Genomic DNA, 25,909 nt, shown 5'->3' on the forward strand with positions numbered 1-25,909 from the left:
TTAATGTCTGGTAATATGGTCAAGTGCAGCAAAGAAAGAACTCTCAAAGCTGCAGCTGGCTCAAAACAGAGCCGCATGCCTTGCCCTTAACTGCACATAGAGAACATCAACAGTGTTTCCTGGTTGAGATATTAACTGCTTCTCTTTTAGTTATGAGAAATATTAGTGACACAAATTCCAGATTTTCTGCATAATCAAATAACTTTCAGCTCACACACCCATACATACCCCACAAGACATGCCACCAGTCCAAAACAAAATCATGGCAGTGCTCGGTTTTAGACAGAGCCTTGATCGCATGGAGCTCCCATCTCGAATTACTCAAGCAAAATTACCTTTTAAAAAAAAAATACAAAATAACTTGTGGAACAGGGGGGGCTGTGAGGGGACACACTAACACATTATTTTATTTGTTCTCTTTGGATTATTATTTTTGTTGCATTGTTTGTACAGGGAGTGTACAAAACATTAGGAACAACTTCCTAATATTGAGTTTCACCCAATTTTGCCATCAGAACATTTTTAATTTGTTGGGGCATGGCCTCTACAAGGTGTCAAGCATTCTACAGGGATGCTGGCACATGTTGACTCAATGCGTCCCACAGTTGTCAAGTTGGCTGGATGTCCTGTGGGTGGTGGACATTTCTTGATACATACTCATTTACTGTGCTATATATATATATATATATATATATATGTTACTCGACATCTCTGACTTGTCGGTCTTCCCTCTCTCCATCACTCTCGCCCTCCATCACTCCCGTTACCTCCAATTAGCTGTCTCCCTCGAGAATGACTCCCCCTCACCCACGTCATCATCTTCAGCAGCACCATCGTCAGGGTGGCCCTCGAGGGCCCTCCTTCCAGGAGCACAGCGGCGGCCCGCTGGCCCTACAGCCCCTCCTCCCCCTGCACATGGCCCAACGGGGGGCACCAGTAAGGCCCCAGACGGACCCACCACACCGCATGATGAGTCCCCCTCCCTCACACAACCACCAACAGCAGCAGCAGCCCAAGAACATCCACATCAACCCCCATTTCAGGGGCCCTGCATCCTCCCCTGCACAAGGTAAGTCTGTACTTTGGGCTGCTCCGCATGTTTGCAGGGCTAAATAGCACCCCATTCCCTAGATATTGCACTACTGTTGGCCCTGGACAGTGTAGTGCTTTATATAGGGATTTAAGGTGCTATTTGATACTGACACACCTAGTTCCCTTTCATTGGCTTCTGACTTATTGTAATGATAGTGCCTCTTCTGTTGAATGTTGTGAGGATTTGCAACTTAGGTGAAGGCATAAGATGCAATTCTGTTGGCAGTTATCAGTGCACTGCTTTGAAAAGTGTCATGTTTGGGTTGAATGACATGTGGACACTTCTCAAAGCCAGTAATAGGTTTGTTGTTTTTTTTGGCAGCATCTCCATTCCTCAATCTGTTGGACTGCCATTGAAGTGTGTGTGTGTGTGTTTGTGTGGAGGGGGACAGGATAACGGGAGTGTTTTAAAGAGGTTGGCAAATGTCCCTGAACCCATACAGTGCGTTTAGACCCCTTGACTTTTTATACATTTTGTTACGTTAAAGCCTTATTCTAAAATGGATTACACCGTTTTCCCCTCCTCAATCTACACACAATACCCCATAATGACAAATAAAAATCACATTTACATAAGTATTCAGACACTTTACTCAGTACTTTGTTGAAGCACCTTTTGGCAGTGATTACAGCCTCGTTCTTTAGTTCCTTTTTGCCTCTGTCCAGATGTGTACATTCAGAGATTTTTCCCAAAGCCGCTCCTGTTTTGTCTTGGCTTTGTGCTTAGGGTCATAAACCTGTTGGAAGGTGAACCGTCATCCCAGTCTAAGGTCCTAACCTACTCCAAAGCGCTTTTCATCAAGGATCTCTTTCTACTTTACTCCGTTCATGTTTCCCTTGATCCCGATGACACTCCCAGTCACCTGCCGCTTAAAAACATCCCTACAGCATGATGCTGCCACCACCATGCTTCACCGTAGGGATGGTGCCAAGTTTCCTCCAGACGTGACGCTTGTCATTCAGGCCAAAGAGTTCAATCTTGGTTTCATCAGACCAGATAATCTTGTTTCTCATTGTCTGCGAGTCCTTTAGGCGCCTTTATGGCAGGCTATCATGTGCCTTTTAATGAGGTCTGGCCACTACCAGAGATGGTTGTTCTTCTGGATGGTTCTCCCATCTCCACAGAGGAACTCTGGAGCTCTTTCAGTGACCATCAGGTTCTTGGTCACCTCCCTGATAAAGTCCCTTCTCCCCCAGTTGCTCAATTTCTCTGGGCGGCCAGCTCTGGGAAGTGTCTTGGTGGTTCCAAACCACTTTCATTTATGAATGGTGATGGCCATTGTGTTCTTGGGGACCTTCAATGCTGAATATTTTTTTGGGGTACCCTTACCCAATGCTGTCTCGGGGGCTCATGGCTTGGTTTTTGTTCTGACATGCACTGTCAACTGTGGGACCTTTATATAGACAGGCGTGTGCCTTTTACAAATCATGTCCAATCAATTGAATTTACCACAAGTGGACTTTGTTGTAGATACATCTCAAGGATGATCAATGGGAAGAAGATTCTCAGTTTCGAGACTCATAGCAAAGGGTCTGAATACTTATGTAATTTAGTTATTTCTGTTTTTTTAGGTTTAATGCATACAAACTACAGAAATATCAATATTCAACCGTCACTAAAATATAAGTGTAATACATCCAAATAAAGCTCAACTTCTTGTTAATCTTGGAACTACCGCTCCCGGATCCGGGAGAATTGTCATCAACTGACACTAATTAGCATAACGCAACAGACAAAAAATATTACTAGAAAATATTCATATTCATGAAATCACAAGTGAAATATATTGAAACACAGCTTAGCCTTTTGTTAATCACCCTGTCATCTCAGATTTTGAAATTATGCTTTACAGCCAAAGCAAGACAAGCATTTGTGTAAGTTTATCGATAGCCTAGCATAGCATTATGCCTAGCTAGCAGCAGGCATCTTGGTCACGAATCAGAAAAGCAATCAAATTAAATCGTTTACCTTTGAGCTTCGGATGTTTTCACTCACGAGACTCCCAGTTAGATAGCAAATGTTCCTTTTTTCCATAAAGGTTATTTTTGTAGCCGAAATGGCTCCGAAAATATTCAAAATTATATCCATAATATCGACAGAAACATGGCAAACGTTTTTTATAATCAATCCTCAAGGTGCTTTTCAAATATCTATTCGATAATATATCAACCGGGTCAGTTGGCTTCTTAGTAGGAGCGAGAGAAACGATGGCCGCATTAGTCTATTACTCACATATCACTCTGAGAGACACCAGCTGACCACTGACGCAATGTTGTCGCTCACGCTCATTTTTCAAAATAAAAGCCTGAAACTATGTCTTGTGAAACTAGACTAATTAGGGAAGCCATTGAAAAATGAATCTGGTTGATATCCCTTTCACTGCTCAATATGGATGCATAGGAACGCAGAGGTTTCTAAATAAGAGTCACTTCAGTTCTGTTGTACTCACAGACAATCTTTTTACAGTTTTGGAAACTTTAGAGTGTTTTTTATCCTAAGCTGTCAATTATTATATGCATATTCTATTATCTGGTCCTGAAAAATAGCCCGTTTACTTTCAAAATGTTATTTTTCCAAAAATGAAAATAGTGCCCTAGTTTCAAGAGGTTAATCCAGCTGCTGTGTCAGATTTCAAAAAGGATTTACGGCGAAAGCAAAACATGCGATCATCTGAGGACAGCGCCTCGCATACGAACACATGAAAATCATTTTTCAGCCAGGCAGGTGCGACACAAGTCAGAATTAGCCATATAATAAATGCCTTACCTTTTGAAGATCTTCTTGCCATCTCAAATGTCTGTGACACAGTGAATGGTCATTTTGTTCGATAAATTCCTTCTTTATATCCCCAAAATGTCGATTTATTTGGCACGTTTTATTCAGAAATACACCGGCTCCAACATGACTACAAAGTATCTAATAAATTAAATGTAAACTTAGTCCAAACATTTCAAAGAACGTTCCTAATCCCAACCTCCGATATCCTAAAATGTAAATAAACTATCAAATTTAAGACGGAATAAGTTGTTTTTATCCGGTATTAGAAACAATGTGAAGCGCGCTCCAGTTCACGCACAACAAAAAACTGAAGCCCTTCAGAGTGACACCTACAAAGAACAGCCCTACTTCTTCATTTCTCAAAAGAAAAACATCGAACAATTTCTAAAGACTGTTGACATCTAGTGGAAGCCATAGGAACTGGATGGATTGTGCTCAGGGTTTCGCCTGCCAAATCCGTTCTGTTATACTCACAGACATTATTCTAACAGTTGTAGAAACGTCAGTGTTTTCTACCCAAATCTACTAATTATATGCATATCCTAGCTTCTGGGCCTGAGTAGCAGGCAGTTTACTTTAGGCATGCTTTTCATCCGGACGTGAAAATACATTTTTAAAATAAGGCTGTAATGTAAAGAAAGGGGACAGGGTCTGAATACTTTCCAAATGCGCTGTATATACAACGTACTGTCCTTTACAATTTCTGCAGTTAAATGAATCCCTATTGCCATTTACAACAAACTGATTATGAATTGAAGATGCATGTAATATTTTCTGAAGTCAAAAAGCCTAATACTGTATGATGAAGTGGCCTCAGAGCCAAATCTACCTTAACCTGTGGTCCCCTAAGAGAACTACAACTGCATGCTTTTACTATGTTCATTCTTTAATTCCTTTTTGCCTCTGTCCAGATGGGTAAAAGTGGGAGCCCATTTTGGAGGTGAAATATAAAAACAGTTCAGACGAATGCTAGATCCACATTCGGTGCGATGTGTGAGGCTTAAAACGTGCCTATGTAACAGCTCACAAAGGGGTGTCTAATGGACTGCCTCTCCTTCTCCTCACACTCGTTCTCTCTTCCTATTCCCATTTCTTTCTCGACCCCCAATCTTCTACATCTTTCTCTGTCTGCAGTGCCCTTGCTGCCTCCTGCCCAGAGCCAGCCCAGACCTGCTGTGGGTCCTCAGAGGTTCCCTGTGAGTAGCAGCTGCTCACCCGTCTCCGTTAACAGTGTGGACCTTTTTGTGAGAGAAATGTCATTATGGCAATTAGATGCCCACTCGGGTCCAAATACTGTTAGAGCGAATCTGTAAACTCTGATACCAAGTCTGTCTGCACAACTGGTAATGGTTGATAGGGGCTTTAGGCAGTGGCTATGGTGGCAGGCTTAGTTTAGTTTGCACTCTTCATGGATGCGCTAGGGCTCAGACTCTGAGGTTGGCATCATAATGAAATCCTGAAATCAGGGCTGCCTCCCAAATTGAACCTTATTCCCTACATAGTGCACTCCATCTGACCAGAGCCCAATGGGCATAGAGTACCATTTGGCACGCAGCCCGGGATAAACCCTACCACCGCCAGTGAAAATACCACTTTTTATTCGCCAGTGAAAATACCACTTTTTAGGACAAGTTTGTCCCAAAGCAGAACAGTCCTTTTAGAAGGCAGTTTGAATGGTTAAAACATGCCCAAAACACAGTTTTTGTTTCATACTCAGGCTAAAAAGATAGTGAGGTAGTCAAAGAAAGGAATATGGAGTCATTGAAGAGCCTCAGAGTAAACTAGAACCCATTACAGAGATAACAGGAAAGGAATGCTTTTTTTAAGGTGATTACAAACATTGTGGGGGAAGTGGATTGGCTAGGCAGCCAAATATGACTCAAATTACTCTCATATGCATCCCAAATGGCACCCTATTCCCTACATAGTGCACTACTTTTGGTCAGGGCCCATAGTGCTCTGGTCAGAAGTAGTGCACTATGTAGGGTATAGGGTGCCATTTGGGATGCCGACTCAGTTCTCCCAGCTAATGATGCCCAGGCATCAGGTGGAGCTGGTGCTGACTGACACCTACCCGGGAAGAGTGTTTTATATGGATTTATGCAAATCAGCTTAAACATTTGAAAATGGTTGCGTCCAATTGCATTTGGCAAAAGGTTTACAAATGAGCCAGGGTCTCGCGTTAGTCTGTTATTTGGAAATTGCCTACATTTTATTCAGTCTTTCTCGTCTCCTCTCCATTTCAATTTTCCAGTGGCAGTTTCCATCAGTCTGTGATGGCGGTGGACATTGATAGCAGAGAGAGTGCTTCAGTGTGTGTAGCATCTGTTTTACACTTTTGTCAGAGTTTGAGGGAGAGGCTAAGCTGACGCCAAGCATAGTGTTGGCTTCCCCAGCTGTCAATCACTTTTAGGCTGCTGTTGCCACAGACGTGATTTGAAATGCATGTGACAGAAAGACCTGCAATATCCATTTACGACTGGGCACCAGATTACAGATGATTATCCTATATTATCAAATGTAATTGTTCAAGGAGGTGGCGGAGATCATGAGATTATGCCCCTGTAATAATCTGTACTATCGTCATATGAACAATATTGTTAACCAGGGGTTCCAATTAAGAGCTCATTAGGGTGCTATAATGGTGAAAAAACTGCTAGTCAGATATATATTTTTATGTTTGTAATTTGCATGCAGTTGAAATGGTATCCATTATATCAAGTGCTTGTTGGTTCCGTACCATATATTAATTTAGCAGTGGCAGGCCGCCACTGCTATCGTTGTAGCCACTCCAATAAAAACATTTAAATAAAAAATTGCTAAGGTAAAACTAAAACCAGATATAAAGTATATAGAAAAGATAAAGGAGCTATATATCTTTGAGAACTAATGATCGGCAATAAAAACTATTCAGAGAATATAAAATAAAAATGTCATGACATGGGGGCCCCCGTTGATTTTGTTATGTTTTAGTCACTCAGATAACGTAAAACGCCATAAGCCATGGCCAAATGTGTAGAATTGCAGGACATTTCCTTTAAAGCAGCCAAAGAGGATGGCCTTTAAAATCTTTAGTCGGAGACCACACAATTGGCCATGCCCACTATCACACCCCCTCATGCTAACTTTGCCACCGCTGCTGAAAAAAATCCTAGGGGAAACACTGTGGTGAAAGTATCATTATATTTAGCCATTTTATTTCGAATATGAATACATTGTAATATCATCAGGTTAGATATGGAAAACATGAAAGTGGCCTTGGTTCCACATTGTCCAAGCTACAAAGAACTTTAAACGATGACATAGAAGGCCCATCGGGAATATTTTCTGTCCGACGGTAGAGGCACTTATCTAACATGTCTTTCAGACTCATTGGTCAACAGTACCATTGTCCTTAGAAAGGTGAAATCCCTCCCTCATCAGTGGCAACAATATGCAATTTGTACAAAACACTATGTCCAAAGAGGGAACAACCAAAAGAAATGTCACTTCTAATCCTCTTCGTTTCCATTTCTCATTGAATGGTTTGACATTTGGCCCGGTCCATTGTATGACATTTGTCTTAGCTAGCCCTCTTCTCTTTCCGAGGGGGATATCTGCAGCATCAGTTACACATTGAGCACCTCTCAGCCTGTTTATCGAGGATTAACACTCAGAGGATGAGCCGCGTTATCAAATTCATACAAATTTCCAGAGGTATTATGTATACACCCGAGCCTCCATTGTGTATACCGGACTGACCTTTGCAACAGAGCTTTAACGTCCAAACTAACAATGTGCTCCGCTCCCTCTCCTCCTCTGCTTCGTTAAGCCCCGTTGATTAACTTTCTGTTAAGCAACTTTGGCGACTTTCTCCAGTCCAGCATTCAGAAACACCCCTCGATCCCTCTCTAAATGCTGTCAGTCTACCGGCGAATCAGGATGGATTAAGCTTAGATAGCATCTTAAGTCATTTATAAAGCGGCAAGGAGGGAGGGAGGTCTAAGCACCGCATTTGTGGAAGTGCCACATGTTGAGTTGAAGGTTAATTTTTCAACAGAGACTGATGTTTAAGAGGATAAAGGAGAGATGGGCTGTAAGGGGGGCTTCTTATTCCAAGGAGGGATTAGGGGATCGTTATCTGCTGCTTTTCCTTGAAGGTAGATTAGACGCAGCATGGTGGGGGGGATTGTGTGCTGTGTGGAAAGCTGTTGTACATACAAAATGGGTGGCTGGAACAAAGAAATTAGCACTGATTTAACCCAAGCCCAAAATGCTTTGCCATCCTTGTTCTCGGAACGCGAGCAGGTCACGTCAACAAAGTTTATATGTTGGCGTTAGTGCAGGTTTACAATAGCGATCCTGTAATTCACGTTGTTTCATACGATATTTTACAATATTGGGACCGTTTCTCAAATGGTTTTACTGACCAAACTGGCAGATTCTGTCATGTTGTTATGATCCAATGACTACTCTAGTGAGTTATAGAGGTTTATTCTCAATGGTATTTTCTCTGAATATTTGTGTGCACAAGTATACATTTCACGCAAGTCAACATCGTGCCTAATGAGAATAATCCTAGCCATTACATTTTGAGCACTCACTCCCTTTCTAGTATAATATTATTACCCGAAATGTCAAAAAAAAAAAAAAATTGGGGGGGGGGGGGGGGTTAATTTGTTTGTGGTTACGGTGGTTCCCAATGTGGAATTAAATGCATGAGCGTTTTTGTGTGCTCCTCTCCCCCCATCACAGCGACCAGGGGACTTCCAGCAACAGCACGTGCCGGGTAATTTCGGCCAGCCGCCCCAGAGGCCCCCCCATCACATGGAGCCCTGGAGGAACCAGCCTCCCCCAACCCCCCAGGACAGAGAGCCCTTCTTCATCGGGGGTGAGACCACAGCCCTGCGTCCCAAACGGCACCTTAGTGCGCTAAAAAGGGAATATTTTTTTGTTGTTGTCCCAAATGGCACCCTATTCCCTACATGGTGCACTAATTTGGACCAGGGAGCTCTGGTCAGAAGTAGTGCACCACATAAGGAACAGGGTGCCATTTGGGATGTAGCCCTCCTTACCTAGTCCCACACACCCAACTCACCACCCTCCCATGCCTCCTTCCCTACCTTTAAGGGGTTACGTCTTCTCTCTTAGTATATCTAACCCTTGTGGGCATTAACCCCTAGCAGTACACCTACAGGGTACACTGCAAGGGTAATTGCAGAGTTCCATTAACTCAATTAATGTTATGTATGTGTGCTCATGCATACATTCGAAATGAGTCGGGCTCCTAATGTACATGCGTATCACTTCTCCATTTACTGCTTATGTGGAATGAGAATACCATCAAATATTTGTGTTCTGTTAAAATATATGTAAGCCTATGTATTGGCAGTCGCTGTCTGATGTATTGAAAGTGAGTGGAGATGCGACAAACAACTTGAAGTCTCAGTTGTGGTTCTTTCCCCCCTCCTATTTCCCCTCCTGTTCTATAGAGCCAGGGCGGTTCCCAGGGCAGCAGCTGCTCATGTTCGATCACCAGAACCCCGGCTTGCTCATGAACAGTAATAACCACCAGCTCTCCAGCCAGGGCCACATGGCCTTCAACCAGCCACGCCCAGGGGGGTTCAACCAGCCAGGCCAGGGTCCAGGGGGCCAGCTAGGGATGTTCCAGAGAGAGCCACCCAGACCTAACCTGCCTCCCCAGGGCCACCCCCAAAGCCACCAGGGCATGGCCAGCCTGACTGGGCAAAGTGGACCCACTAACACCAGGCTCTTCATGGGTCACCGTCAGCCCGGCTTCCCCCAGCAGCAGGGGACTCCCGGGCCGTTCCCCTCACAGCAGCTCCAGTTTGGGATGCAGGTACGGATGAGAGTAAGTGAATCTACTACCAATTAACACAGGCAATCTACTACCAATTAACACAGGCACTCTACTACCAATTAACACAGGCACTCTGCCTGTGCAAGAGGCGTGCGGAATGATTTAAGCGTTGGTCCACAAATGGGAATGTTATCTATTTGTTAATTTGTTTGTTTAGTATTTACTCTGCATGGAAGGGAATCTGTTCAGTTTGTATTGTAAACTCTGGCTATCTCCAAGCTTCTTCACTATCCGTAATTATTCCGTACCTGTTGAGATGCATGTCAAATGTGAAATACGGGCCTTTTCTTATTTTATAAACCAATCGTGTATTTCACCCAGTTTTCTCTGGATTATTAAAATGTTGGAAACCCGAGTAATGATCTCATAAATAAGTCAAGCTCGTTGAATATTCCCTGTTAGTGAAGCAGTCATAAAAACTGTTCGTATTTCTGAGACCTCCCTCCCATGTGGTATCTATGGTGAGCCACAGACAAGAGTGCCCTCTAGTGTACGACTCGTAGTTCTACCTCGGTTACCGCGGCTATATGAGGACACCGATTGGAGGTTAATCAAATGCATGTAACAGTTTCTCCTTGAAGAAGCTTGAATCGTGTGCATATGACAATTCAGAACTGTGGCTTTTTCCCATGTTCAAATTATTTGTCAAAACCGTACGTCTTAAGACCATGTCAAAGTTAAACTCACTCATTCTGCCCACTTTGTCTTTCTTTTGTTTGTAAATTAAAACTAGGGCTTGATGCAGCACGGCCTTCTCCACTCGCAGCTCCAGCATCATGACTTGCCTCTATCCCATCAGCAGCAACATCAGCAGCACCATAGACAGGACCTGTCTCAGCCGCCTCTCCAGCACCACTCTCACCCCCATCCCAACGAGCAGCGGCAAGGCCCCATGATGCATCGCGGCGGGCAAGGCCAGCCCCCCTTCCACCAGCAGCAGCACGGCAGCCCCAGACAGATGCACCCTAGCGGGCCCCGCCCCCAGAACTTCCAGCAGCGTAACGCCCCCATCAGGCCGAGGATGGTGAGGAGCCTCGTTTTAGTTTTTCCCTTTTCGTTTCAGAATTGTGAAATGATTGTGCTCACAATCGGTCATAGGACTGTTTGGGTTTATGGCAAGTTCCAAACGATTTTTGAATGAATTGACATGCTTTACTTTCAATCAAAAACCCAAACGGGCACAAAAAGAAAATCACATTGGTTATATAGGCTACGCATATCAAGCAAATGTCAATACAAATCATCCCTTTCCACAGAGCCCCCCTGCCCCCAAACTCATTCCCCAGCGCAACAGCAACCTCCGCGAGCTCCCCGTGGCACCTGGAAACCAAAACGCGAACAACGTCCGCCCGGCCTCTGCGCCAAACGCCTCCAACGTCAGGCCCGTTGCCAGGGCAATGCAAGGAGGGGCGCGACCAGGCCTGAACCCTCGGCCGGTACCCGGCGGTGGCAGAGGAAGAGCCCAGTCTGCTGCTGCCAACAAGGCTGCAGCACAGCTACCTCGGCCACTTGGAAGAACGGTGGTTCGCAGGGATTCCACAAGCACTCTGCCAAACACAGCAGTACAGGTCAGTTCTGCACCACATGTAAATGGCACCCTATTCCCTATATAATGTAATAAAGCTCTGGGCAAAAGTAGTGTACTACGTGCTTCTACACCTGCATTGCTTGCTGTTTGGGCTTTTAGGCTGGGTTTCTGTACAGCACTTTGAGATATCAGCTGATATACGAAGGGCTATATAAATACACTTGATTTGATTTATGTAGGAAATAAGATGCCATTTCAGATGCACCGAAGAGGAGTGTCTAAATTAAACAGTGTTGTGGCTAAAACGGGAAAACAACTTGAAACGGCTGGGATTTCCATGTGCGACTCATTTGCAATATAGAAAGAATTTAGAAAATGGGCATTTGGTTTTATTTGAATCATTCTCTGTTATCACATATTCAAGGCATGGAGGTAATTTGAGAATGCTTTATTATTTTGACAGACGGTGTGCCTGTAAAATTCAGTAACCTGAGATAAGCCGAGCGAAGCCTGTCGTGATCCTAAGTGGGGTCGTTCTATTTATTTAATGGCCCAATCATAAGGTTAGAAATGAGATGAGACTCGTTCACAGAGGAGTCCATTAGAAAAGGAATCAATACCATCGTAGTGTATTTCTCTGGGGTATCGCTTTTCATTGCTACTGTGAATGTCACACCAATTTAGACGGTTCCAATGGTAAACACTGTAACTCTGTGGTGCGTCTCAAATGGCACCCTATTCCCTATAGTGCACTGCTTTAAACGAGCGCTGGTCAGAAGTAGTGCACTATAATGGGAATAGTGTGAGGTAGGGCTGGGAATTGCCAGGGACCTCACAATACGATTATGTATTGCTATTATCACGATTCTACGTATTCACTGAGTGTACAAAACATGACAGAATGATCAGATGAAAGTTATGATCCCTTATTGATGTCACCTGTTAAATCCACTTAAGTCGGTGTTGATGAAGGGGAGGTGATCGGTTAAAGATGCATTTTTTTAAATCCTTGAGACATGGATTGTGTGCCATTCAGAGGGTGAATGGGCAAGACAAAGATCTAAGTGCCTTTTGAACGGGGTATGGTAGTAGGTGCCAGGCGTACCGGTTTGAGTGTGTCAAGAACTGAAACGCTGCTGGGTTTTTCCTCGCTCAACAGTTTCCTGTGTGTGTCAAGAATAGACCACCACCCAAAGGACATCCAGTCAACTTGACACAACTGTGGGAAGCACTGGAGTCAACATGGGCCAGCATCCTTATAGAATGCTTTTGACACCGTGTAGAGTCCATGCCCCAATGAATTGAGGCTGTTCTGAGTGCAAAAGGGTGCTGCAGAGGGATGAGAGAGAACCAGTTTTGATCAATCGTGGAAATAAAAGTGCTGAAAGCAAAATGGGCTCTTTAAAAAGAGAAAGCTATGAAGGAAAAAAACTGGTGTTTTGGTGCAGGTACAGCAAGCTAGCGCAGAAATAATAATGCAAAATTGTCAGAAAGATATACTATATCTGCTCTGGTCAAAAGTAGTGCACTATATAGAGAATAGGGTTCCATTGGGGAAGCAAGCCTGTGTTACTAGCACATTGTGAGTTTGTGTCTTTGATGTTTCTCATATTGTTGGATTTGTTGTAGGATCCGGACGAGGACGAGGAGACGCGGCAGTACCGTCTGAAGATCGAGGAGCAGAAGCGTCTCCGGGAAGAGATCCTGAAGAGGAAGGAGATGAGGAGGCAGATGCAGGCCAGCGTCCGCAAGAAGGAGCTACTGGAACGCATCAACGGCCAGGGTGACTCACAACAACAACAGCTGCAACACCACCAACAACAACTGCAGCGTCCGTTTCCTCCTAAACCGCAACAGCCCCAGCAAGGCACTTCTGCTTTCCCTCCCAGCGGCACCCCACAGACGCCCACCGCACTCCGCCAGAACGTCAAGACCCACCTGACCAAGGGTGAGCAAGCACCGGCTCCAGGCTGGCAGGGCGGCCAGCAGGGGAGCAATACTGGCCCCGGGTGCCCTGGTCCCAACCCTCACCAGCAGGCCCAGTGGCAACAGCAACACGGGCAGCAGAGGAGGAACGTTACCCAGCTGAACCCTATCAGACCAGGTGGGGCCCCTCCCATGGGGAACATGCCCATTCAGGGAGTCCCGATGGCGGGTCTGGGTTCCGGCCAGGCCCAGTCTCTGGGGCCTAAATCAGGAGTGAAGAGAACTGTGATGCAGCGAGCCAACAGTGGAGATGGAGCGGGGCCACAAGTACCACAGAAAGTAAGAGTGGTCAAGCTTCTAGGAGGGGTGAGTTCCTGGTTTGGCGATTTACTTTTGGACTGACAGTCATAGGGTTGCAAAATTCCGGGAGAATTCCAGAATCCGGAGGGAATAAACAGGAAATCCTGGGAATTTGGGGATAATGTACCGGAATTTTGCAATCCTAAATAAACAGCATCTTTGTTTCGTTTTGCCTTTGTCCTGCGGTTCGTTCGGTACCCTCTATTGTTTCCTTGAAAGTGAATTCAACGTAAGAATTTCCAGATACTTTTAAAGGTCACCCACTCACTAGGACCACATGTTTTGTAACCTATTCAGAATGCCATATGGCTCTCATTTTGGCAAGATGTATGCATAAAGTGTCCCATTTCCTTTGTTTTTGTGGTGGTATTGAAGATGAGGCGCTTCCACACCCATCTTAGCTTTAAAATGCTAATAGGAACCAGTCATTAATGTGAACTGTCTGGCATTTCTCTGACATCTATTAAATGTAATTGGTGTTTGAGACACCACTGCTCTTAAAGGTTGGTGTCTGTCCTTTTTGAAGGCATACCCATATTGTTTTTAAAAGATCTAGACGGGGGAACTTTAAGTGCATTACAGGCAAGACTGTTATGAGCCAACTCGGTCCAGATTCAGAAATACCTCCTTTGTCAGCGTTGGATCATTTTATTCTCTTTGGTTCAAATCACTACTGCCGCCTTAATTATGAATTAATCACGGTTGTAAATTGGAAAAAGCTTTGTGTATAAACATTCGTATCTGTCGTTGATGAGGCAGTTGTGAGATGTGATGTATTTTGGAGTAAGCTGCTTTGCTCACATCCCAGAGGATAAGGGTGTAAAGGCTGCATCGCAGGCTCTCTATCTCTCTCTCTCTTTCTCTCTGCTGCCCTAAATGAAGATAACGGAGTGTCAGCCACGTTAATAGAAACCTGTTCCTAGCTATCTGAACTGCCGCATCTCCGAGGGAGAGAGAGGAAGCCCATAGCTGTGCTGAAAAAGCAGATTCTCCAGATGCTCTCTCCTCCGCCACACATTGTTCCGCTGTCATCGGCAGCCTGACAATGTTATCTCGCTCCCTCCCTCCCCTCCCTCTCTCCAGCAGCCGCCTCTCAGGTGTGTGAGCCATAGAAACGTCAACCCACAACTCGCGTCAATTAATCTTCCCCTTAGCAGGGCGGCTCTGTGCCATAATACCTGTGTAAGAAAGAGTCGCCACTTTTGAGGGAATTGGATTTGTATAGCTTAGGCAGTGCAGATAAGGGGGGGGGGTTTAATCAGGCAGAATAGGGCCCTACAATGCATCATGCGCTACAAAAGCCAGGGGGGTGGGGAGGAGACGGGGTGGGTTAAAGGGACGGGGAACATGCGAAGCCGGTGTCACTCGGATGTAATGCAGCTTAGCATCTGATGGGTGCAATCAGCAGCTGTAGATTTCTATAGGAGGATTAATCCATTTACTGTGGGATGACGGCAGGAGACCGGTCAAAGTCAGATAGCACTGCGGTCTTTCTCTCTCCCTCGTATTGATCTGTCACATTAAGAGGAGGAGGAGAGAAGAGACAGCCTTCATCTCTTTCCACGTGTGGGTGTGCATGTGTGTAGCCTGTACGGCCCTAGCTATCTGTAACTATTTAATAACGAGAGCGTAACCATGTTGCATCTATTCTCAGCATGAGGCCCACAGTGCTCCGCCTCAAAGCTAATGTCTTCATGGGTATTGTGGTGTGAGAACAGAAAAGCTAGATTGGCTTCAGATATTGCTGAAGGGCGCATTTCAACAGGACCTTTTTCAACCGTTTTGATGTTCGATTTGATGTCTGGAATCAGTGATCGGTCTTGTGTTCTCTGCGTCGCCAGGCCCTTGGATCCAATCGAAGGACCCCATCCAGACCACACTGTAACAGTTAAAACCGAGAAATAAGTATAAAGTCTGTTGGTCAGGGTTTGCTCTATGGCCTGCGATAGTGCACTACGTTGGCACTCTATTCCATACAAAGTGCCCCCCCATAGGACTCCATTTAGGACACAGCCCTGCAGTCTATTTACTTTCCCTGTACTGTGTGAACTCTAGGGAGGAGATGTGAGTGGTGCCAGCGCCCCAATCCAGCAGCAGGCCGACAGGCCAGCCCCCCAGCTCCGCCAGTGCCCAGTGAGGAAGGTAACCCTGGCCAGCCCCCCCGGAGGACTGCCCATACAGGGCCTGGTCACACAGGGGGGCAGAGGGGGCATGGGCAACAGGGTAGGTTGTTATATCGACTCACACCTATCACCATTACGAGCACTACACACACAAAAACGGTTTGTGTCCCAAATGGCACCTTATTCCCTACATAGCCATTTGAGGTGCCATTTGGGACGGGACCGGTGGACTCTAATCAGGGCCGAGCTAACATGGGTTACTTACCAGGGCCTGAAACTGTGTTTTTGGTCCACCAGCCAGTACTGTCATATTAAGGGCAGGTGTATTTTTGACAGGAGCGCTACCTAGAATTTTCATCTTTTAAATATAGATGTAAGAAAATCGTCTCTTAATACATTGCTATTCGCTATGTTTTTCATGCCTCTGGCGTTCCCCTGCCGTTTGTTAGTAGCTGTACCATTTGGAGCAGGTCTGGTAATAACTTAAGACAGGACAGTATGCCAGGTGTAGTGATGTTGACAAGCTGAGAGTCGGCGTGACACGACTGCTACACGGGGTCCCCTGGCCTCTCTGTACGCTTGTCACCAGCCCGCCGTCTCGGCGGACGGGACGGACGCTCTTTGCTCGGGAAAGGCAGCCACCATGACAGGGAAAGGCAGCCACCATGACGCCTGGTTGGCTGGCTCTCTCCTTCTTTGTACTCTGGGGTCGCTCCCCCTTTCCGCCGCGGTGTCTGGCGAACGAACACACCACTCCCTCCCTCGCTCGTTCTCGTATGATGATACAACAGATGCGAGCAGGCAGCATTCGTGTTTTGACGTTGACACTGTATGTAGAAATATAATAAGTCAATCAAGCAAAGGCACCAGCACAGCAGCCTGGAGATGTTTATGAGAAAATGTAGGTGAAAAAACGGCAGGTTTTTGAATTTTCACTCATGCTGAAAAACAGTAGACCCTGGTAGGTGTAAGTCTCTCTGGATAAGACTGCTAAAGGGCGTAAATGTACAGCGTATTCACTTTTTCCACAATTTGTTACGTTTCAGCCTTATCCTAAAATGTATTAAATTGTTTTCCTCATTAATCTACACACAATACCCCATAATGACATAGTGAAATCATGTTTTAGACATTTTTGCTCCTTTATAAAAAAGAAAAACAGGAATATTCAGACCCTTTGCTATGAGACTTGAAGTTGAGCTCAGGTGCATCTTGTTTCCATTGATCATTCTTGATGTTTCTACAACTTGATTGGAGTCCACCTGTGGTAAATTCAATTGATTGGATATGATTGTCTATATAAGGTCCCATAGTTGACAGTGCATGTTAGAGAAAAAAACAAGCCATGAGGTCGAAGGAATTGTCCGTAGACCTCCGACACAGGATTGTGTCAAGGCACAGATCTGGAGAAGGGTACCAAATCATTTCTGCAGCATTGAATGTCTCCAAGAACACAGTGGCCTCCATCATTCTTAAATGGACGAAGTTTGGAACCACCAAGACTCTTCCTAGAGCTGCCCGCCTGGACTAACTGAGCAATCGGGGAGAAGGGCCTTGGTCAGGGAGGTGACCAAGAACCCGATCGTCACTCTGACAGGGCCCTGACTTGAACCCAATCAAACATCTCTGGAAAAAGTTGAAAGGGTCTGAATACTTATGTAAATGTGATATTTCATTTTTATTCTTTATAAATTTGCTAAGATTTCTAAACTGTTTTTGCTTTGTCGTTATGTTGTATTGTGTGTGTAGATTGTTTTTATTCCTCAATGTAATCCATTTTAGAATAAGTCTAATGTAATTGTGGAAAAAGTCCAGGGGTCTGAATACTTACTGAATGCACTGTAGATATCACTCATCTCGTTGCCACTCGGCTGAATGTGGAATTAAAACAACATACCTGCGTAAGAGGTTCAAGCCGTTTCCTCTCTCTTTCCCCCCCCCCCTTTCTTTCCTCCCTGCCTGGTGCAGGTGGTTGTCCCGGGGTGTGGCAGAGCCAGCGGGGCCGCGGGAGGGACAGGTCAGCTGGGCCGGGGGCGCCTGATTCCTACCAGACAGAGCCAGAGAGGGGCAGAGGACAGCCAGGCCTGCACTGTGTCCATAGACGGCCTCTCCACATCCACCACCGACGCGCAGCTCCGGAACTTGCTCAACTCAATCGGCCCCATCCAGGTAGGCCTTCTTTTCTTGTCTCCATCTATGTTTGCGTCTGAAATGGCAGCCTAGAGTGCTCTACTTTAAATTTTAAATGCTATATATATTTTTGAAGTAGAGCACTCTCGGGTGCCATTTGGGAAGCTTACCCTACTCTCCCTCCATGCTTCTCTGCTCCACCGGTAGAACGTCTTCTATGCTCCCTCTCATATTGGTGTACTCTTAACTAATGTGGATCCGATTGTGGTCTGCTAGCACCCTCTAGCTACAGAATGTAATATAACCACACCTGCCTCCCCCATCCACCCCTGCTCCCTCTTGTGGATGAGAGAAGCTTACGACGGGGGTAGCAGCAACTGCTCTGTTCTAAACACGCCTGCTCTCCCCTTGTTCTGCTTATGCTGCCGCAGATGTTCAAAATGCTGCCCCAGCAGAGGAAAGCCATTGCCAAATTTCACAATCCCCAGCATGCCTTGAGTTTCCAAGTCAGCTTCAACAGGTAAATAAACCACTTTGTTTCACACTCTCTTTTTAAAACCCACAATCCTCTGTCACTACTCTGAAAATGTAGTCATGCCCCACCTCCCAAAATGTATCATTATGAATAAAGGCTTTACACCTAACACCAAATTAGAACGCTTACTCATCGATGCATCTTTCTTTTGGAACCATACAGGCATATGATAGATTTGTCCCATATTGATGTGTCACTGATTGATGTCTGAAGCCGCGCGGTAGAGGGTGGCGGCGAGTGCCCAGTGCAGGACGTCACGCCTGACACTCATGTTGCTTGGAGGTTCCGGTGTACAGATCCTTCAGCTATATGTAACAACAGCTCTATGGAACACACAGAACCTACACAGCACCCTCATCCTCCTCATAACAAGCACCCCCGACCTCCTTGCCTGCTGACGGATCTACTGAGGAAAACTTCAACACAAAGCAGCATGTTTTGCTCATGTTTGAATTTCCGTAAAGGGGGAGCTTCAATGCCGGTTTCATATGACAAATATGTTTATGGTCACTGGTCTGGACACTTGGACAGACGTGACTAGAGGGAAGATGCTGGATAGTCTGTGATTTTTCAAACTTTGACAGAAGGAATTTGAGATGAGTAAAAGGTTTGTGCATCGGGCACTAACGACAACAAGAAGTAGTGGTTGACACTGGATAATGGTTGCTCCCCACCCTCAGCTCAGTTGTGAACACCATCTATATCAACGATTAGGGAAAAGAGTTTAGGAGATTTAACTTGTACCTGGAGATTTTACACATTTTCTGAACAGGTGTTTTTGATTCGAGGCAAGCTGCTGATGTAGGTCTTGACTGAAAGAAACGGGTGTAGAATAGGTACGAAGCTTGCCACTACATATTTTCCTTTCTGGCAGTGCCATTTTCCTTCTACAAATGGCAGCATTTCATAATTATTGTGGATTGGATGCGATGGGTTGACTTTTTGGGTAGAGCCCTTCCTCAAGTAGTGTTTCATTCCTGAGTAAATGGCACAGCCTAGTGGAGAATTTAATCAAATAAAAAATAGAATCTGGTTTGAGGGTATGATTATGGGGATTCAAACTTGACCTTGCATCAGGTAACGATTCCAAGGATTTTTATTCAAATAGAATTTAGATTGATGAGCCATGCAAATATAGGACGTTCTTAACCTATTCCTAACAGAATTTCACAGTTCTGTTAAAGAAAGCCCTTTTGACTGGCCACCATATCTTCACCTTTCACTTCTGGAGGAATACTAGGCTGGATGACATGGATAAATAGTGTGTATTTGTTAGGTTTTCTCTACATTTTAAGGTCATTGACGTTACGCGGAAAGACTGGTTTAATTGTCCTTATGATGCTAGTGTTGTCCATTTTGACCGTTTTAGCGTTACTTGATCATTGGAAAAATGTGTACTTTAATAGGGAGCTGTTAGTTTAGTCTTTTAACTGGGTAAACATGAATAGGGTGTCTACGCTTGTGTGGTCTCGGAATCCGTTTTAGACTTTATTGACATTTTTGGGATGCACCCAACTTTAGTTTTGTGTATCGTTGGCATATTCTGATTTCATTGGTACATGTCAGGTTTAGTGGGTGTGTTCGCTCCATAGTAAATTGTCATTACAGTTACATTTTAAAAGTTTATCAGTGTTTCCCTTAGAATTTGTTTTAGCAGTGGTGGCAACTGTCACAGAAGGTGGGTGGGTGGGTGGGGTCAGGCAAGGATCATAAAGGGGTTTATCTGGTGTTGGGGGGGCGTGGTCAACCCGTTGGCGCAGCTTAATTCGATCCAGAATTGTCGGCGGAGAGACAAATTTGCGGTTTCTCAGAAAAATTTCCTGCAATTCAATTCTATATCACTTTTTGGCATGGCTGTGTTAAGCTCACACATAACAAAAGCAATGGGTACGCCAATCGGGGCCCCTGGGTATGTGCCCGGTCAGTAATCCAGCCAGGCTAAAAATACTCAAAAATTCATAGGACGACTCAAAAATGTACAATATTAACTGTCTAGCTTTTATTTTTTTCGATTTCAAGTTCTCAAAGATTATATTATTAAATAATATATTTAAATGATCATTTCTAAGTACTTTGTCTGGTTTTTGTCATTTAAGTTTACACAAAACATTTACCCATTCCACTTTTTTATATATATATTTGGTGTGGCGGCAACAATTTAGCAGCGCCGCTGTGAAATGAATACAGGGGAAACACTGGGTTTATGATTGTCATGCTACATTGGTATAATGATTCAAATGCTGAGTATGGTTGGTAGTTTTATAGTCTGTCAACAAAATATTTTACAGATTGATTGGGGGGGGGGGCTTTGAGGCGTCCAATTTTTGTAGGGTACAATTTTTACATAGCATCAGATGTCTTTTAGTTGCCATAAATTTAGATTCTGTATTGGATTGCTGATATGATTATTATTGGCCGATACGTTCAGAAGATTTTTGATATGGGTCATTTAGAAACCGTTGGAAGTTTAGTTTTGTTTCTGATCAAATAGAACTCTAACCTGAGCTAGAACTCTTTACGTTCATTTAATAGTAAACTTTAGTTTGACTCAATAGTAAAACAAGGATACTGGTTTGTTGTTTTTGCATTAGGCCACAATGTTGTAGCAGTCTTGCCAATCTATGTTTTTTGTTTAGAATTTTGATTAGAACACCAAACCGCAAAAGGAAATGTCATACTTGTTTTTTTTTTTACTTAAAAAAAACTAATTTACAAACTCATTCTATACTGAGTGCATACATACATACATACATACATACATACATACATACATACATACATACATACATACATACATACATACATACATACATACATACATACATACATCCATACATACATACATACATACATACATACATACATACATACATACATACATACATACATACATACATACATACATACATACATACATACATACATACATACATCTTATTTATTTTATAATTATTTGTTAATGATGGATTGCAGGTTTACTGAAACCTGGTGCAACAAATGCATATTTGTGTCAAAAGTACCTTTCAGTATTGTTGAATCAAGGCTCGGTTAGGTTTTTATTTTATTTTGCTTCCAAAAGTGACCAACCTCCTATAATAAGAGATCAGAATAAAACAGTTGCGGTATAATTTCATTATTTAGTATAATTTAGCGCAGTATCTGTTCCATTTGGGAAGGTGTGGGGGCAACCATTGTCAGTGTATTAGTAGTCATGAACATAACATCAAACAATTAGAACTGTCACTGAATGTTTCACTTTTCCAAACTTTTTGAGTTCTCATTATGTGCTTTGTTGTATCAAGTTAACCTTTTTTATTTTTATAAATGTATATATCTAGATATAGATGTGTGTGTGTGTGTGTGTGTGTCCAGACTTTCGTTATTCTACAAGTGTTTCATTTGTATGGAGAACAAAAACTTGAGAGCCTGGACCATGTTTCTGTTTGTCGATATTTGAAGACGTTTTAAAGGGAAAATAAAATATGGCCTATATATACCATGAAAATATGGTTATGTGAAGCCGATTGAACTATTCTAGCCCACAACTTTGTGTGTCTGATGTCAATTTGTCGTTACAGTGAGGTAGCTCAATTTGGATGCCAGCTGTCCTTCATTGTAATCTAATCTTTTTCTTACGGTATCGGTTAGTTTTTATCCTCCCTGGTTATTGTCTCTTCCAGTATACTGACTCCCCTCCCTGTGCTGTTTTACCAAATCCTTGAACAATTTCCTGTTGCATAATTCAACTTGGGAACTAGGTGTATCAGTAAGATTAGGTAACTTTTGAATGTAGGCTACATAGTTTGAATGTAGGCTACATAGTTTGAATGTAGGCTACGTAGTTTGAATGTGGGCTACGTAGTTTGAATGTGGGCTACGTAGTTTGAATGTGGGCTACGTAGTTTGAATGTAGGCTACGTAGTTTGAATGTAGGCTACGTAGTTTGAATGTAGGCTACGTAGTTTGAATGTAGGCTACGTAGTTTGAATGTAGGCTACATAGTTTGAATGTAGGCTACATAGTTTGAATGTAGGCTACATAGTTTGAATGTAGGCTACATAGTTTGAATGTAGGCTACTTAGCTTGAATGTAGGCTACATCGTTCCATTACATGCTAATTGGGTACAATCTGCCAATATTTCTGGCAATGAATCTTCATTTTATTTTTGAAGTATTTGAGTATCTTTATTCAAAGTATATGAGTGTATATATTCATAGTTTACATTTAATTACCCCCATCCTCCCCAACACACAGCACTGATAATTCATTATTTGAGATGCCATAGTATTAGCTGTCAGCATAAGGAGCAGAGGATGGCGCATGTGTTACCTAGCGGTTTCCTGTACTCCTTGTAAGTCGTAAAGGGCAACATGTTACAATTGAGTACAATTGTAGAGTTTTTTTTTTTTTTTTGGTCACTTCCTGTTTTGGGCTTTCTCTGACTACTGACTGAGGTTTTATTTTGTTAGATGTTTGAACTGGCCGCTTCTTTGCACGTTGTTCAATGTTTTTTTGTGTGCTGAATTTACATTTGAATCCTATGGATTTAAAAAGTATTGGCAATGCCATTTTAAGTAAATTAGTAAAAGAGTAAAAGACATGAATGTTATGTCTTGTAACAGAGAACCAGGTTCATATTGGACCTATTTTTGTACCTTGTTTCTAAGGTGTTTATTGCCGTTGTACTTACGTGTACTGTATGATGAACGTTGTGCTTTTTGTGTCATCAGGTTTGGAGCACTCTACTTTAGCTGTTTTAATGTTGATGATTTTTTGAGGAAGCTGCATTAATTTAGGTGTTAAACAGGATGCTACATCTACTGATTTGACTGATCTGCTCACATCAAATTGTTTGCTATTGCTTATTTTATTTTAAATGTCAATGGTTTTCTAAGATGCAACTACTGGACATGCTGCTTAAAATGTTATCGTGGCCGTTGAGTTGAAGAAGTGCCTGACGTTTTTAAAGATCTCCGAACTTTGAAACTACTAACGTTTCTTATTCTTCACTTAGGTTTATTGGATGGGCTCCAGAAGCGCATTGTTTTTTTTTTGTTTGCAGGACCACGGCTGAATATCCATAGTTGACTCCTTTCCTCTTTTCTTTTTTAGGTGTGATCCCGTGGACTGGCACCTTGCCTCAATGCTAACACGGTTTGGTTGTTTGCAGGTCCTGTGAGAACACGATTGACTACTTTTTCTTCTTGATAATTCAGTTGATTTTGCAGCATGGTTTTGGGCCTCAAACCCCATTGGCCGTACTTACGCTTCTTCCATCAACCCCTTTTCCTGTAACCCTATCCTCCCAAGCTCCAGGGTTGGCATTGCCTCAGTTGAGGTGTGTTGTTATTGTGGTTGTTGCTGCTCTTAACCCTCTGTATCAAGCAGGGGCCCTGTCGGGATTACCTTTGTTTGTTAGCCCAGTGGATGGAGGTTAACATCTCTGTGACGACACCCGGGTTCACAGATCAGACACGCTTAAAGCCACACGCTTCCACTCCACCCAAGTCATGCCAGCTATGCTCGGCATTCAAATGTTTGGTTGGATCATAAAAAAGACACCACTGATTTGTTATACCGTGGACGGTGTGATATTGTCACTGAAAAAACTGACTTTAATTGTTGAAAATATACCAAAATGTATGTTTCACATTTGTGTTAAAAGAAATGTTGATCAATCAAGATTGTACAAACCAACATTGTTCAAGAATGTCAGTGTTTGTCTGTGAAATGTTTGCTTGAGGTGCCTTTGTAAGCGGAGATGCAACATGTTGAAATGTGCTATTATTTTTACAAAATATACAAGATACAATGTGCATTGTTGAATAATTAAGTGATTCCATACCTAAATAAACACCAATGTATTTTGTCTTTTGGTTTTCTTTGAATTAACTTTGAAAATAAAGAAGTGTGATTGATTTAAAATGTTTCACCTTTATTTAACCAGGTGAAATATCGCAGTGCGATTGACGCCTAGTATGATGCGCTAACTATAGGTAGAAACAAATTATGCTCAAGTCATTCTTACGATAATAAAAGTATGCCTATGTACAGTTGAAGTCAGAAGTTTACATACACCTTAGCCAAATACATTTAAACTCAGTTTTTCCCTAGTAAAAATTCCATGTCTTTGGTCTGTTAGGATCACTTTATTTTAAGAATGTGAAATGTCAGAATAATAGAGAATTATTTCGGCTTTTATTTCTTTCATCACATTCTGAGTGTGTCAGAAGTTTACATTCACTCAATTAGTATTTGGTAGAATTGCCTTTTAAATTGTTTAACTTGGGTCAAGTGTTTCGGGTAGCCTTCCACAAGCTTCCCACAAGAATTTTGGCCTGTTCCTCCTGACAGAGCTTGTGTAACTGAGTCAGGATTGCTCGCACACACTTTTTCAGCTCTGCCCACACATTTCCTATAGGATTGAGGTCAGTGCTTTGTGATGGACACTCCAATACCTTGACTCTGTTGTCCTAAATCCATTTGCCACAACTTTGGAAGTATGCTTGGGGTCATTGTCCATATGGAAGACCCATTTGCGACCAAGCTTTAACTCCCTGACTGATGTCTTGAGATGTTGCTTCAATATATCCACATAATTGTCCTTCCGCATGATGCTATCTATTTTGTGAAGTGCACCAGTCCCTCCTGCAGTAAAGCACCCCACATCATGATGTTGCCACCCCCGTGCATCATGGTTGAGTTGTTGTTTTCCGGCTTGCAAGCATCCCCCTTTTTCCTCCAAACATGACTATGGTCATTATGGCCAAACAGTTGTATTTTTGTTTCATCAGACCAGAGGACATTTCTCCAAAATGTATGATCTTTGTCCCCATGTGCAGTTGCAAACCGTAGTCTGGCTTTTTTATGGTGTTTTTGGAGCAGTGTTTTTTCCTTGCTGAGCGGCCTTTCAGGTTATGTTGATATAGGACTCGTTTTTACTGTGGATATAGACACCTTTGTACCAGTTTCCTCCAGCATCTTCACAAGGTCTTTTGCTGTTTTGGGATTGATTTGCACTTTTTGCACCAAAGTACGTTTATCACCTTCCTGAGCGGTATGGCGGCTGCGTGGTCCCGTGGTGTTTATACTTGCATACTATTGTTTGTACAGATGAACGTGGTACCTTCAGGTGTTTGGAAATTGCTGCCAGTGATGAACCAGACTTGTGGAGGTCTACAAAAAAACCATCCTGAGGTCTTGGCCGATTTCTTTTGATTTTTTTCACGATGTCAAGCAAAGAGGCACTGGGTTTGAAGGTCGGCCTTGACATACATCCGCAGGTACTCCTCCAAATGACTCAAATGATGTCATTTAGCCCATCAGAAGCTTCTAAAGCCATGACATTTTCTGGAATTTTCCAAGCTGTTTCAAGGCACAGTCAACTTAGTGTATGTACATTTCTGACCCACTGGAATTGTGATACAGTGAATTATAAGTTAAATAATCTGTTTAAACAATTGTTGGAAAGATTACTTGTCATGTACAAAGTAGTTGTCCTAACCGACTTGCAAAAACTAGTTTGTTAACAAGAAATTTGTGGAGTGGTTGAAAAACGGGTTTTAATGACTCCAA

The 25,909-nt window shown here is 43.2% G+C and overlaps 1 protein-coding gene across 3 annotated transcripts in view; it reads left to right on the plus strand.

Moving 5' to 3' along the window:
- Positions 1-24,256, plus strand: part of LOC124039816 (RNA-binding protein 33-like) — a 52,910-nt gene extending 28,654 nt beyond the window's left edge. The window contains exons 9-19 of one of the 3 annotated variants that reach the window (XM_046356229.1): positions 778-1,069; positions 5,006-5,067; positions 8,606-8,741; positions 9,343-9,722; positions 10,465-10,755; positions 10,988-11,299; positions 12,889-13,551; positions 15,601-15,768; positions 17,637-17,837; positions 18,230-18,318; positions 18,496-24,256. In XM_046356229.1, coding sequence (XP_046212185.1) covers positions 778-1,069; positions 5,006-5,067; positions 8,606-8,741; positions 9,343-9,722; positions 10,465-10,755; positions 10,988-11,299; positions 12,889-13,551; positions 15,601-15,768; positions 17,637-17,837; positions 18,230-18,318; positions 18,496-18,544 — 2,643 coding nt within the window. In that variant the 3' untranslated portion in view covers positions 18,545-24,256. The remainder of the gene's footprint in view (positions 1-777; positions 1,070-5,005; positions 5,068-8,605; positions 8,742-9,342; positions 9,723-10,464; positions 10,756-10,987; positions 11,300-12,888; positions 13,552-15,600; positions 15,769-17,636; positions 17,838-18,229; positions 18,319-18,495) is intronic. The other 2 variants (XM_046356232.1, XM_046356231.1) reach the window with 2 other exon arrangements.
- Positions 24,257-25,909: the final 1,653 nt, after the last annotated feature.

This window comes from Oncorhynchus gorbuscha, linkage group LG07, assembly GCF_021184085.1.
Source record: "Oncorhynchus gorbuscha isolate QuinsamMale2020 ecotype Even-year linkage group LG07, OgorEven_v1.0, whole genome shotgun sequence".
In the NCBI taxonomy this organism is placed as follows: Eukaryota; Metazoa; Chordata; class Actinopteri; order Salmoniformes; family Salmonidae; genus Oncorhynchus; species Oncorhynchus gorbuscha.